This window comes from Equus caballus, chromosome X (genome assembly GCF_041296265.1).
Source record: "Equus caballus isolate H_3958 breed thoroughbred chromosome X, TB-T2T, whole genome shotgun sequence".
Lineage (NCBI taxonomy): Eukaryota > Metazoa > Chordata > Mammalia > Perissodactyla > Equidae > Equus > Equus caballus.
The window spans coordinates 140,306,711-140,320,680 of NC_091715.1; the positions used below are offsets into that span (position 1 = coordinate 140,306,711).

The window sequence follows — 13,970 nt, forward strand, 5'->3', positions numbered from 1 at the left end:
CCATCACACTCTACTCACAGCCCATTTGGAAACAGCGAGTGTGTCGAAGTCTCCCAGGGAGTAATGACCAGGTGTCTAAATGTCACAGTCTGGAGCAACCTTTTCCATGAAAGGGGCTGTGGCTCTCCGGGATCGAGGGAGAGCTATGGGGGGGCCCGGGGACCCCTGCAGGGAGTAGGAATGCTCTGTGTCAGGGGGAGGGCAGGAGGTTCTGTGCAGCCTTCAGAGAGGACGGCAGCAAAAACCCTGTCAGCCAGCCAGGTTCCAGAGTTGGACAGGAGGGCGCACGGGGGAAGACCAGGGGAAGGGTGCTGTCATGTGGAAAAGTGCTGGGACTGGACAGAAATGGCGACACCCAGAGGAGTCAGCTCTCAACAAGCCTCGGAGCATCCCCAAATTGTATTTGAATCTCATTGTTGCCTTCCTTCTTTAGGCCTGCTTTCACTACCTGGGCCTCAGGGTCCTAATTTTGTCACCTGAGAGACATCATGGAGAACTGGGAAGAGAAATGAATGAGGAGTCAGAAGGTGGGCCGCAGGCTGGGATGGGTGGCAACAGCGTGGGCTCTAGATGAATCCAGACCGTTGTCTAGTCTGTCTGTCGCTTACTAGCCATGTGATCCCGGGAAAGTTACCAAGCGCTATGACCCTCGGGCTCTTCCTCTGCGAAGGCAGTGGGTTGGTGAGCCCTGTCTTGTAGGACTGCGGGAACGGATGGGATGTGTGGCAAACACCTGGCACAGTGCCTGATATACATGGGAACTTTGAGGACTGGCAGTTATTTCTTGGATTGTTTTGATTCCAGACCTTCCACTCTCTCCTCTGGGATTTTGTTTGTTTGTCGTCCAGGTCGTATTAGAGAACATGCAGCTCAACAGGACACGAAATAACTAATCAGCCAAAAAGGATGTTTCACAAATGAAACTCAGTAGATCTTCCCAGCTAGAGGATATATGTGAAAATTCGGGGGTGGGGGAGTCTTCCCAGCTGGATGGAACACAGAGCTCCTAGAAACAGAGTCAAGGACTGACTCCTTGCCTCCCTCCAAGCTGCTCTTCATCCAGACCACTACTTCCTTTCATTTCACCCCACCAAAATCTAGCCCTTCATTACAATTGGCCAATTAAACTCAATTAAGATTAACACCTAATTTATGCTGTGGGCTCTGGTTCTCCCAGGCCTGGGAGAGGAGTGCCAGGCCACTGACTTCTGGGCATCACTTCAAAGGAATGTCACCGTATTTCTCAGGAAATCCTTGCAGATGATGGCTGTCAAACACCACGTTCTTCACTGTGTTCAAGGGCAATGCAACAAGAGCCCAGGACACCTTCCCTTCCTGCCCCGGAGGAGATTTCTCTCTGGTTACCTGTGATCCCTAAGAAACTCTTCAGAGAAATTTTCCAGTTCAGACTTGCCCCTCAGCCCTAAGACACACTGTGAGTCTGGCCATTGCCACCACCAAGCTTCATGACAACCAACTCTCACAGAAGGAATCACAGTTTCCCGAAGCCCCACACTGCCCTGACTCGGGGCGTTTACACGTGAGCGGGCTCTCCTGGGGCCGCACCACCTCCCACCTTCTTTGACTTGTCCTGGAGGGGACACCTCACCATTTTCCTTCTAGGACTGCGGCTCCTAGACTCTCATTCTATGGTTGTGAGGGGGCCCTGCTTACGCTCATGTCCCCACAGCTGACACAGAGCCACCAGAGAGCAGAGGCTCAGCGAATGTCTGGGGACGAAATGAGTCAGTGAGCAGAGAGTTGATTTGCTGCTATTTAATTTCTTCTACATTCTTGGATAACTTAAGAAAATCTTGGTATATAGCTCTTCATTTTACACAATGATAGTCTAAAAATGATAATTCAAAAATGAACCATTTAAATTTTTTCTCTATTTTACTGCTAAGTTCTTTCACATTTCCAGTGAAATTCCTATTCCAATGTCAAGTTATCTTGTTACAGAAGAAATAAAACAGAAGGTATTCCTCTTTTATTTTTTCACAAAATGGCAAAACTTTCTTTTAAACTGGATAAATAGCAATAAATGTGTGACCAATGTCATTCATAAACTTAGATTTGGAAGCTAACACATGTTCAATTAAAAGTAACAACATTTTAAAATGCAAAAAATAAAAGAAGAGGGGCCCGCCGGGTGGTGTAGCGGTTCAGTTAGTGCCCTCCACTTTGGTGGCCCAGTTTTCATGGGTTTGGATCCCTGGCACAGACCTATGTGCTGCTAATCAAGCCATGCTGTGGTGGCGTCCCACGTACAAAAGATAGAGGAAGACTGGCATAGATCTTAGCTAAGGGACAATCTTCCTCAAGCAAAAAGAGGAAGATTGCCAACAGATGTTAGTTCAGGGCCAATCTTCCTCACCACAAAGAAGAAGAAAAGCAGAAAGAAAAAGATGATGATACATTTCAAAGTCACCCCTATGGAACAGGAACACAAAGCTGTTATGCCCTATAATACTCTCAGCCCCAGCCTGGCCCTCCACTGCTTAGATCATTGACTGCCTTCCTAAAACACAGAGTGAAGAATCTGCTTTAGACTTCACTCAGGGCAGGAGGAGCTACTGGGCACGGTACTACAACTTGCACTGGCCGTGTCAGTAGCATTATCCATGCTGGCAATTCTGGCCTGAACTCTCTCTTCCTGATCTCTCAAAGCTTCCTCATACGACACTGGGAAGGACCTGGGGTCACTCCCAATGGCACTGGCCAAAAACTCCAGGAGACTCATCTTGCTGGTTTCAGCGTGGGCCCTGGGACCCCACAGGAACTCGTAGCGAGCAGGATCGCTGTTGGGCACCTGCCGGTACTCCACGTACTGCTCTTGCACCCAAACTTTAGTGATAAGCTCCCTGGGCTCCCCATAGATGAAGTGCTCCCTTCCAGCACGCACCCCCATGACACTCAGTGCTTCCCAGACGTCCTCCTCGGGGGCACAGTCGCCCTGCAGGAGGATGACGCCCAGGAGCATCACCAGGAGGCCGGTCTTGGGCATGCTCTGCTCATCGCTCAGCATCCCATCGTAGGTGAGGCCCAGGGTGGTGACCAGGACATAGGCGTGGTCGCTGGGGTCCACTTCCTTCACGTCAACGCCAAAGACGAGCTGCATGCACTCAGAGGCTTCACTGAAGATCACAGGGAAGTGGTCCTGGTAATCTCTGAGGACCGTATTCAGCATCTCCGCCTTTGTGGTCGGCTCCTTTGTGTGAAACTTGACAAGCAGGAACTCCACCAGCTCAGCCACCTTGCCATCAATCACATTTCTGGGAAAGGACGCAGTGTCTGGCTGGGCCTGCGAGGTGCTCGGACCCTCCTCTCCTCGGCTGCTGGAGCTGTCGTCTTCAGACTGGCTCAGTGGAGGGGAGGCCATGGCAGTGGGGGAGGGGTGGGCACTCTGAGGGCTCTGGGGAGGACTCGGGGCCCCAGTGACATCATCAACCTCTTCTGGTGTGCTCAACAAGAGAGGATAGCAAGAGGAAGAGGAGGAGGAGGGGAAAGAGGAGGGGAAAGAGGAGGAGCAGGTGGAGGACGAAGAAGTATCCTCTTCCACAGCCACAGGAAGCAGTGCACCCACTGGGCCCTGCGTCTCGCTTTGGGACTGAAGGCCTTCCTCAAGCATGTAGCACCATCGCTTTGGAGCACGAGGCATGACGACTCCTGTCAGGGCAGCTGACAGGAGCGTGGGCAGGAGGCGACCAATGGGGACCCACGGGCCTGGGGGGAGAGGGAGTGTGAGCAGCCTTAGGTGAGAAACGCACCCTTGGTGGCTCTGACAGAGGTGACTTACGGGCCTCCTTTTAGGGGTGCTCTCGGCTTCACAGGGCTCTGTCCTCCAGTGCAGCCTGTCCCCACGAACCTGAAGGAGGAAGTGAGAAGGCTCCTCAGGGAGGATCAAGCACAGCCCGAGGTTCTGGGGCTGCTGGTGGGCTGGGGTGGGTGGTCTCGGGGTTTGCAGGGTCTCCTCGGTTCTGGTGTGGGGGCGCCCCTGGATGCACATTTGGGGTGTGTCCCTTGCCTTGACTCCTGGCACTGCCTGGGGCTCCTCTGGTCTGTGACCTGAGCACACGAGCCTCAGACCAAGGCCTTCACCTCCAGGTTCCTGGAGGAGGAAACACGGGGCACCTCAGGGTGCAGACGGCAAGCAGAGCCCTGGGATCCGAGGGCCGACAGGAGTGGTGGGCCAGACTCTGTGAGGTCCCCACTGTTCTGGGGTGGGCAGTCCCCTCCAAGCTCACTCAGGGCCCTCACCTTTCCCCTGGCTGGGCCTGGGCCCCACCCCTCTGCTGGCCTGAGGCAAACTTCTCAGAACAAGACCACAGACCCCTGAGACTGAGCAGAAGGAAGTGAGGGGGCCCACATCTGGCCACACCTGCCCAGGGGCTAACAGGAGACAGCAAGGGACAAGAAGGGAGACCAAACTCTGTGGGTTCCATCTGTCCTGGGATGGGTGATCCGCTGTCATCACCCTGACACCCTGCAGGGCCTGGGTCAACTCCCTCTGTTGACCTGAGGCCACCCTCCTTTGGCCAAGGCCTGGTTTTCCGAAGACACTGGAAGGGGAAGTGAGGGGGACTGAATCCACCCACCGATCCCGGGTGTCCCCACGGCAGACAGCAGGGTAGGGCTGGACTGGGCTGCATGCGTCCTGGGGTGTGGGGGGTCCCCTCAGTCCTCACCGTGACTCCGGCCAGGGCCTGGGATCCTGCCTCCACTGACCTGAGTCCAGACCCTCAGACCAGGGCCCTTGCCCTCTTCCCGAGACCACCGACCTGGAAATGAGGAGGGGCTCAGCCAGACAGGCCCTGCCAGGGGTGCCAGAGCTGACAGTAGGGCCAGGCCAGATTTCCACGGGCCCCCTCTTTGTCCTGGCAATGGGGGTACACTCACTCCTCCCTCGGGGTCCTTGACTCCTGGAGTCTGTGTCAGCTGACCAGATGTGCTTCCTCAGATGACCTGACGTTGTCCTCACAGACGAAGGTCCTCACCTCCCTGAACCTCTGAGAGAAACCAGAGGAGGCTGCACATGCACGCCCACCCACCCGCATCCCTGCTGCCATCACAAAAGGTGGCAGCAGGGACCAGCCCCGATGTCCTGGGATGGGGGGTCCCCCAGACCTCCTGTAGGTCATTCATCTTTCCTCCTGCTGGGGCCTGCCCTTCCTTCCAGCCCACCGCCTGGGACAGCTGACATCTCCCGCTTAGACCAGGCCCTCTCCTCCTGAAGACCCCCCACCTTCCTGCCCAGGCTAGAAGTGAGCGTGCCATGTGGGACCACCGCTGACTGTTGCTTCCAGGGCTGAGAACAGGGGACAGCCGGACTCTGTGCCGTCCGTTCTTTGCTGAGGTGGGGGTACCTTCAGTCCTCAGGAAGGGTCCTCACCTTGACACCAAACAGGTCCTGGGACTCCACCCTTGGCCGACCTGCCATCTCCCCTCAGACCAAGGCCTCACCTCCCTGAGATCCCCCATCCCCAACCATGTGTCAGGAATCCCAGCAGGCCACAGCCAGCCCCGCTGCCCGGGGCGTCTCGGGGCCGAGAACAGGGGAAGCTGGCCTCTGTGAGGTCCCTTCTCTTCTGGGGTGGGGGGAACCTCCATGCCCTCTGTTCCTCCCAAAGGCTCCTTGTCTGGAGTCCGGGCAGATCCGGGACCCCTTCCTCTGCTGACCAGATGTGGCTCCCTCTGCTGACCCGCCGTCGCCCCACAGAACAAGGCCTCACCTGGCAGAGCCCGAGGCAGAGGTGAGTGGGCTGCACCACCTGCCGCCACCCCTGCCTGGGGTCTTCAGGGTGACAGGGGCAGGGCCGATTTCAGTGGGCCCCCCTCTGCCTGGGGCCGGAGTCCCCTCAGAGTCTTCAAGGTATTCCTAGTTACTCCTGGCCAGGCCTGGACCCTTCCCTTCTGCTAACCCGAAGTAGCATCCTGCAGGCCAAGGCCACGATGCCACTGAGACCCCGAGCAGGAAGTGGACAGGCCACCCCTCCTGACATCCTGCCTGGCCTCGCAGGACTGACCACAGGGGCAGATTTCTGCTGGGGTCGCCTATGCCTGGGCTGGGGGTCTGCTCAGTCTGCCCACGGGGTCCGGGGACCCCACCCTCGGCTGACCTGAAGTCACAGTCCTCACCCCCTGAAGACTCCGGAGGCAGAAGGCTGGAAACGCCTCCTCAGGTGGCCCTCTCTGGGGCCTCCCAAGCCCGAGCGCAGGGCCACAGGCTCCCTCTCTGTCCTGGGGTCCAGGGTCCTCAGCCCTCTCTCGGCGTCTCCCCGGGACTCCAGCAGGCCCTGGGCGCCCCCCTCTGGCCCCTCAGGCGCTGCTCCTCTGACCCAGTCCCCAGTCTCTCTGAGACCCGGATGCGGAAGGCGGGAGAAGATCGCCTCTGGTAATAGCGCCGCAGGGACTCCCGGCCCTGACGGCAAGGGCGTGTTTCTGCGGGGTCCTCTTCTCCTCCCTCGGGGTCCTCAGCTTGAGCCCTGGCAGGTCCTGGGACCCTCCCTCTGTGGAGCTGAGGCCCTGACTCCCCTGAGACCCCTAGGGAAGGCTGTGAGGGTCACCTCAGGCCACTAAGCCCAGGGACGCCTAGGGCTGAGGGCAGGGGATGGGAGGGAGTCCCTGGGGTCCTTGGCCACCCTCTGCTCCTTCCCTGACCCCCAGCAGGGCCTGGCCCCGCCTCTGTCCCTGAGTCCGCTCCCTCTCCCGGGCCCTCCCCAGCAGGCTCCTCTGAGGAGGGGGACGGGGGCTCAGCCTGTCCATCCCACTTCCCCCATGGTCCCTCAGGGCTGATGGCGGGGGCAGACCTGGACGCCGTGGGCCCGGAGTCCTTCCTCCCGGGGCTCCCTGGGCACCTGGCCTGGCCTGGGCTCCTTCCCTCTGCCGCCCCGAATCCGGCCTGCATCAGCGAGGCCCTCGGTGCTCCCAGACCTCCGAGGCGGAAGCCAGGGGACGTCACATCCGGCCACCGTGGCCAGGGGTCTCCCGGGGCTGATGGCAGGGGCAGAGGATCCTCGGCTTCCTCGACCGTGCTCTGCTCCTCCCCTTGACTCTGGCCTGGCCTCAGCCCTGCGCCTGCCGCGTTTGTCTGCACCCCTCACCCCCAGGCTCTGACCCCCGGTTGTCTGTGGAGGGGGCGGGGAGCCCTCGGCTGACAGTCCTGCCCTGGGTCCCCCAGAGCGCACAGGAGGGGCGCGGGGCTTCTGTGGGCCTGTGCTTTGGGGTGGGGGCAGCCCACCGGCCTCCCTCGGGAGGGTCCTCGTCCACCCTGGCCCAAGAGGGCTGCCATCCCGGGGAAGGGCTGGATGGGGGCTGTCGTGCCCAGGGCCGAAGGGGTTCACAGGAGAAGCCCCCTTCCCGTGGGGTCTCGGCACCAGCCAGCCGGACTCAGCGAGCCATTTCTTTTCCGGATTGCGTTTGTCCTGTCCAGGTTGAGCAGCGGCGGTGGCTTCGAGATGCTCCTCCGGGTTTATGGTGACCTCCTATTGCGTGCTCAGTGCAGGGATTTTCACTCATTTATCCTCCTTCCTAGTAAGAAATACATTGTACATCTCTGCCCGCTGCGGCAGCCCTGTATCTACATCTAGAACACATTTGTAACTTATATGTGCTTCTAGACACCTGTTTGTACATATCACAGGAGTATGCAGCTATGCACATGTATATGCACGTATGTTCCTATTATGTATTTATAGATATATATAGACTATATATATATGTATATACTTATTTGATGAAAGAATTAGGTCTGATATTCGCTATTCTGTTTCTTGTCTATTCTTATATTCTATTAAAGTGAGAATCTTTTGAAAGAACCATCCTCACGCGCTAAGATGGTTTCAGGTGGTTGTTAGCACAGACTCTGGACTCAAATGCCTTAATGGACCCATCTTTCCCGCTGTCCTGGTTTTGCCCCAGGGCCACTGGCCTGTGTGGCCTGAGGGCCTGCTTCAGATGTGTGCAGTGAAGCAGGAACAGAAGTTTGAAGCCTTTCCTCCTCCCCATCCCGTTATCTGCATCTATGCAGCCTACAGCCCCTCCCAACTTGGCTCCCGCTGCCCGCGACCCCACCCAAACACAAGTACCAGCTCACTGCAGTCTGCAGTCTCCCCCAGGGCTTTCTCCTGTTTGGTTGTTTAGATATTGTTTTTCATATTGTGTATTGTTTTTGAAGAGTTTATTTAGAGCCTCTTAGGTGCCCAGAAAAATGAAAATGAAGGTACAGAGATTTCCCACTTAGCCCCTGCCCCCACGCTTGCATCACCTCCCTCATTATCAACATCCCCCACCAGACTGGGACATTTCTTGTAATCATGAACCTACATTGCCACATTCTATGCCCAATGCCCATCATGTACATTACGGTTCTCACTTGGTGTTCTACATTCTATGGGTTTGGACAAATGTATAATGACATGTGTCCATCGTTAGAGTGTCATCCAGAGGCGTTTCACTGCCCTAAAAATCCCCTGTGTTCTGCCTGTTGCGCCCTCCCCTCACAACTCCTGGCAACCACTGCTCTTTAGATTGGCTCCATCGTTTGCCTTTTCCAGAATGTTCGTATAGTTGAACTCGTACAGTAGGCAGCCTTTTCAGATTGGCTTTCTTCATTGGTACTACGTCCTTAAGGTTTTTCTATGTCTTTTCATGCCTTGATAGCTCATTTCTTTTTTGCACTGATTCATATTCCATTCTCTGAATGTACCACAGATTATTTACCCACTCACCTACTGAAGGGCATTTGGTTGCTTCCAAGTTTTAGCAATTATTAGCAAAGCTGCCCTAAGCATCCGTGTGTATGTTTTTGTGTGGACATACGTTTTCACCTCTTTTGGGTAAATACCCATACAATTGCTGGATCATGTAGTAAGAACATGTATGTTTGGTTTCATAAGAAACTGCCACACCGTCTTCCAAAGTGGCTGTACCACTTTGCACTCCCATCAGCAATGAGTGAGAGTTCCTGCTGCTCCAGCTCCTCCACATCCAGCATTTGGTGCTGTCAGTGTACCAGATTCTGGCCATTCTAATAAGGGAATGGTTATTATGTGCATGTGTGTATTTACTTTCATTCTCCATTCTAGGGCTTCCCAGGGCTGATTTTGGGAGTGGAAGCCAGGTCACCACAGGGGCTGTGGATTAATTCTCAAGACTTGACAACACAGGACATAGACCACTCTGTTTCCTCACCCAGGGACTTAAGCTATGCACCGGGTTCAGAAACTGAATTTTCAGTAACAAAAGGAGCAGCGCGTGAGGGGGGCATAGGGGAGGGCTGGGGTCAAAATCATACTAGAAATGACTACTGACCAGTAAAGATCTAGTGTGCACCTGTGTCCAACTGTTCAGGCCCGTACAGCAATGTGGACGGTAGCAGAAACTCACAGGTTAAGACTGTGCTGTGGAGTGAAGAGGGCAATCTCTCCCTGCTGAGACCTGGAGAATAATGTGAAAATTAGACGTGATCTTGGATTTGAAGCACCTGTCACATGGTACGTCTGCACCTGCAAAAGGTGGAGAATTTCAGGGCAAACTTGACTTTCTCAGACACCCCTCACAGAAATGAAGGGGATTTTGTTGTAATAAATTATAACAGCTGCTTTTTGTTGAGCATCTATTACACAATGGTAGTAGACATTGGAGAGACGTCAAGGGCTCCTCCACACCTTGTCTTCCTCTCCTCCCTGGACTAATGGGGACACTGCACTGCCAGTCCTCTTGTACTTAGGAAGAGTCCTGTGAGAAGGCTTTGCAGCTGATAGCAGCAGGTGCATTATTTGTCACAGCCTTTTCTATAGAAGACACTGCAGGGGCCATGGATTAATTCTCAAGCCATGACAACACAGGACACAGACCACTCTGTTTCCTCACCCAGGGACTTAAGCCATGCACCTTGGACCCTTAGAGGTGAGATGCCAGCTTCTGTGTCTTTGAGACCCTGGGCAGGAATGGAGGTGTTCGGAAGAGAAGCCTCCCCACGGGAAGCTGGCTGCAGGAATTCCCCCCTGCCACCTGCACCTTTAGGCCACTGTGCTACACACTTCAGTCCCCTCAGGACTGTGACGCCTCTCTCTTAGGAGGCCGGCAGCCAGCTGCTGAATGGCCCTGTAGGGATTGGGGGTGTCTACCTTAAAATGTACCCATTTAAAATGTTCAGTTAAGTGTTTTTATTAAATTTACTGAGTTACACCGTCAGCAGCAAGTGTTAGAAAATACCCTTCACCTGCATGAGATAGCTCGTGCCGCTTGTCGTTAAACCCTGTTCTCACCGTCCGCCCCACGGAAACACTACTCTACTTTCTGAATAGTTACCCCATATACCTCAATATGTGAAAATCTCTTGTCAGCTTTCACCATCAGGGTGTGAGAATTCCAGTGTTCTACACATCCTGGCCAGCATCTGGTATGGTCAGTCTTTCAGTTTAGGCATTCTAATAGGTGTGTAGTGGTACTTCATTGCGGTTTTTAATGGCATTTCCATAATGGCTAATGATGCTGAGCTTCTAGTTGTATGACTCTTTGCCATCTGTATGTCTATTTGGGAAAGTGTTCAAATCTTTGCCCATTTTTTATTGAGTCGTTTGATTCTTTCTTATTGAAGTTTGGGAGTTTTATATGTATTGGACACAAGATTTTTATCAGATATGTGATTTGCAAATATATTTTCCCAGTGTGTGGCTTGTCGTTTTACTCTCTTAACAGTATCTTTAAAGGAAAAGGAGTTTTGAGTTTTGATGAAGTCCAGTTTATCAATTGTTTTCATTAATGGATTTTTTTCTTGTATCTAAGAAGTTGTGTAAATGGGCGAATGATGGTCCCTATGTATTGGCCTAAACTGGCCTCCATTTTGTTTACTTCTTCACAGCAGGCTAGGGTCTTTAGCCCAAAGTCCACTGGTGCCAAACTCAAATTATTATGGATCCAATTGCTTTAAATATACTTCAAACAAACGTATTTGTAGCCATTTAGAGGCTGCCTACTTTGCGTGTCCCACAAAGATGCACCCAACACCTGCTAACCGTAGATAGGACAAAGCCTGTAGCGATAAAATATCCCTGACTGCTACTGCCCTCTGGAGTTCACTGACCCAGAGACTCCCGCCTTGCTGCTGTTGAGGATCAGAATTGGCTACCCCAAAATGTGCCTCTTGGGTCATAGCAAACACTTGTTTAACAAACATTTGCATTTCCATCTCCATATAAATTGCTTTCCTCTCCTTTGAAGACCGAAACCACTACCCCCGACATCCTCCTTTGTCTTTAGCTGAAGATGGTATTTAAGGTGGTGGGTTTGGCCATTCTAGAGACATGCTCAGTTTTCCTGGGTTTCTCCCATGTATCTGTGTTATTAAACTTTGATTTTCTCCTGTTATTCTGTCTCATGTCAATTTATTTCTTAGACCAGCCAGAAGGACCTAGAGGGTAGAGGAATTGGCTTCCTCCCCTACACTGCTGAGCACCATCTCCCAGATACATGAAGCCCCCTCTCCCATGTCCCCTTCTCTCCTGGGAGGGACCTTACTTTAGTCCCTTTCTGGGTGGTGGCCTTGTGCCCGTGTCTCTGGAAGGTCTCTTCCTGGGAGGGACTTCTCCTCTCATGCAGCCCTGTCCAAGTGCTGCTCAATAAAGCTTTTGTGTTCCTGCCTCTCATGGTCCTGTCTCTTCCTTGGTCAACCTCGAAATCCTCAAACTTACCACACTAGCTCAGAGTAACAAAGACTTTCTCCTATGCATTCTCCAAGAAGCTTCATAATTTTGGTTTTGACACTTGGGTCTGTGATCCATTTTATGTTTTTTTTTATATGGAGCAAGGTTTGGATTAAATGGTGCTTTTTTTCATGTGGCTATCCAGTTGTTCCAGATCTAATTGTTGAAAAGACTGTCCTTTCACCTCTCATCTTTTGCATCTTTCTCGATAATCAGTTGCCTGTGTATGCATGTATGTGTGGGTCTATTTCTAGACTCCTCTGTTCCATGAATGTATTTCTGTTGTTATGTTATGCCGATTCCTCACTGTCTTGGTTACTGTCACTTTATAATAAGCCTTGCAGTCAAGTAGAATAAACCCTCCAACTCTGCCCTCTTTTTAGAAGTTATTTTGGCTATTCTAGGTCCTTTGCATTTCCATATGAATGGGAACTTGTTTTGTGCCGGTCTCAGCCTGTCACTTAAGAATGTTGTGGCTGGACCAGCCCTTGTGGCTCTTATTAGGATTGCAAGATGCCCTTCTCCAATAACCATCAGGAAACTTTGAAAGAATAGAGGTTTATTACTCATAGGACCTGGAAATTACACAGCACACCTGGGGCCACACAGCGAGGTCGCCTGGAGAAAGAGAGAACACGGGGCAGGGGGCTGGGGTTCTGCTTTCTCTGGGGTTGAGGCTGGGGGCCTAGGGTTTCAGGGGCTCACTCTTTATTGGTGAATTTAAAACATAAGAGCAGAATTTAAAGCACAGGAAGAGGAGAAAAGCAAGTGGCTCCAATGATCAGTTATTGAAATCAACTGAGCTCTCTAAATCAAAGGAGCCTCCGTGGGGGCAGGGGGCCTGGCTCTTTATCTAGTCGTGTGGCTGGCAAGGTGTTTTTTCGAGATAGCCCTCTTGAAGTGGATCTCTCTTTGAAGTGGACGCCTTGGCAATCAAAGCTTAAGTCAGGCAAGTGCATAACAAAAAAGAAAAAAAATACACCTCAGGGCTTACTCTACAGAACACCAGCCTGTCAATTTCTATGTTTTTAAAAAGGTCTTCTGAGGTTCTAATTGGGACTGTGTTGACTCTATCGATGAGCTGGGGAAGAATTGGTGTCTTAACAATATCCAGTCCTTCAAACCACAAACAAGGCGTATACCTACATATGTTTAGGTATTCATTAATCTCTCTCTGCAATGTTTTGTAGTTTTTGATGTACAGAGCTTCTACATATTTTGTCAGATTTGTAGGCTTCCTCATCCTGTTTTAAAACACACTGTTTTTAATTTCAATTTTCCATTATTCATTGCTAGTATATAAATATACACTTTATTTTTATATGTTGATCTTATATCCTGAGACCTTGCTAAACTCAATTATTCCTTCTGGAAGCATCTTTTGTTTTTTAGATTGATAGAATTTTCTGTGTAGAGTATCTTGTGGTCTGTGAATAAAGACAGTGCTACCTCTCCCTTTCCAGCCTGGATGTTGTTTTCTTCCTTGTTGCACTGGACACCAAGCACAATGTTGAACGCCTCCCTCCCCCTCGTGAACTCACCAGCCTTAGGTTGTAGTTTCCAGCATACAAACATCCAGCACAACTTGTAGCATGTGTCTGCCTCGTCCCCCTGACCCTATGAAAACCCAAGCCTGGGTAGGCCACCTACTGAGGCGGGCATGGGTCCCAGATTTGAAAGAGGACTTGATTCTGAGTAGAGCAAGTCTGTTCATGGAAGTCTGACAGGATGAAGGCAGACATTTCCGACTGGAAAACAGAAAACTGAGCAGAGCAATGGGGACCCTGAGAAAAGGAGGTGGGACGGAAAAGGACCCTGGCAGAAGCGAATCGTCTTCAAGCTGCATTAGAGTAATTTGTAATCAGGAAGCGGGATGATTCACATCTCCACAGAGACTTAAACACAGCCACAGCACCATGGGTGGATTGTAGGCACGACATACGGAAACTAGGTAGCAGCGGTGAAGGGAGGGAAAGAAGAGAATGAAGCACTGAATAGGGTGGCTGCGGGGAAAGGTTTGGAGGAAACACCCTCTCCCTGCCTTGTGAGCCACCAGCATTGACTGGGGAGATGAGGAGGGGGGCAGGTCAGTTTGGAAGGCTCTTTAGGGGTGCCCCCTTTCCCCAACCAGAACATCTTGGCTGCTCCCCATCCTCCCCTAGAGGTGTCAAGGTGGAGCTTTGTGATGTCTAAGCCCAACCCACGGCTGCCATTGGCTGGAGGAGAGCCTTGCTGACCAAACAAAGCTGAAGGGTGTGGCCC

At 52.3% G+C, this 13,970-nt stretch overlaps 1 protein-coding gene across 6 annotated transcripts; it reads right to left on the reverse strand.

The window, feature by feature from the left end:
* Positions 1-1,761: 1,761 nt before the first annotated feature.
* On the reverse strand, positions 1,762-6,959 carry LOC111772117 (melanoma-associated antigen 10). Of its 6 annotated transcripts, XM_070257408.1 has the most exons (6): positions 6,810-6,946; positions 4,900-5,009; positions 4,689-4,781; positions 4,028-4,111; positions 3,800-3,868; positions 1,762-3,726 (listed from the first exon to the last, which is right to left on the reverse strand). In XM_070257408.1, exon 6 carries the CDS (start codon positions 3,659-3,661, stop codon positions 2,555-2,557), a length of 1,107 nt encoding a protein of 368 aa, XP_070113509.1. In that variant the 5' UTR covers positions 3,662-3,726; positions 3,800-3,868; positions 4,028-4,111; positions 4,689-4,781; positions 4,900-5,009; positions 6,810-6,946; the 3' UTR covers positions 1,762-2,554. The 6 variants fall into 6 exon arrangements, with proteins under 6 accessions (XP_070113509.1, XP_070113510.1, XP_070113507.1 ...); XM_070257409.1 differs by having other exon boundaries at positions 1,762-3,868; positions 6,810-6,956; XM_070257406.1 differs by lacking the exons at positions 4,028-4,111; positions 4,689-4,781.
* Between the last annotated feature and the right edge of the window lie 7,011 nt (positions 6,960-13,970).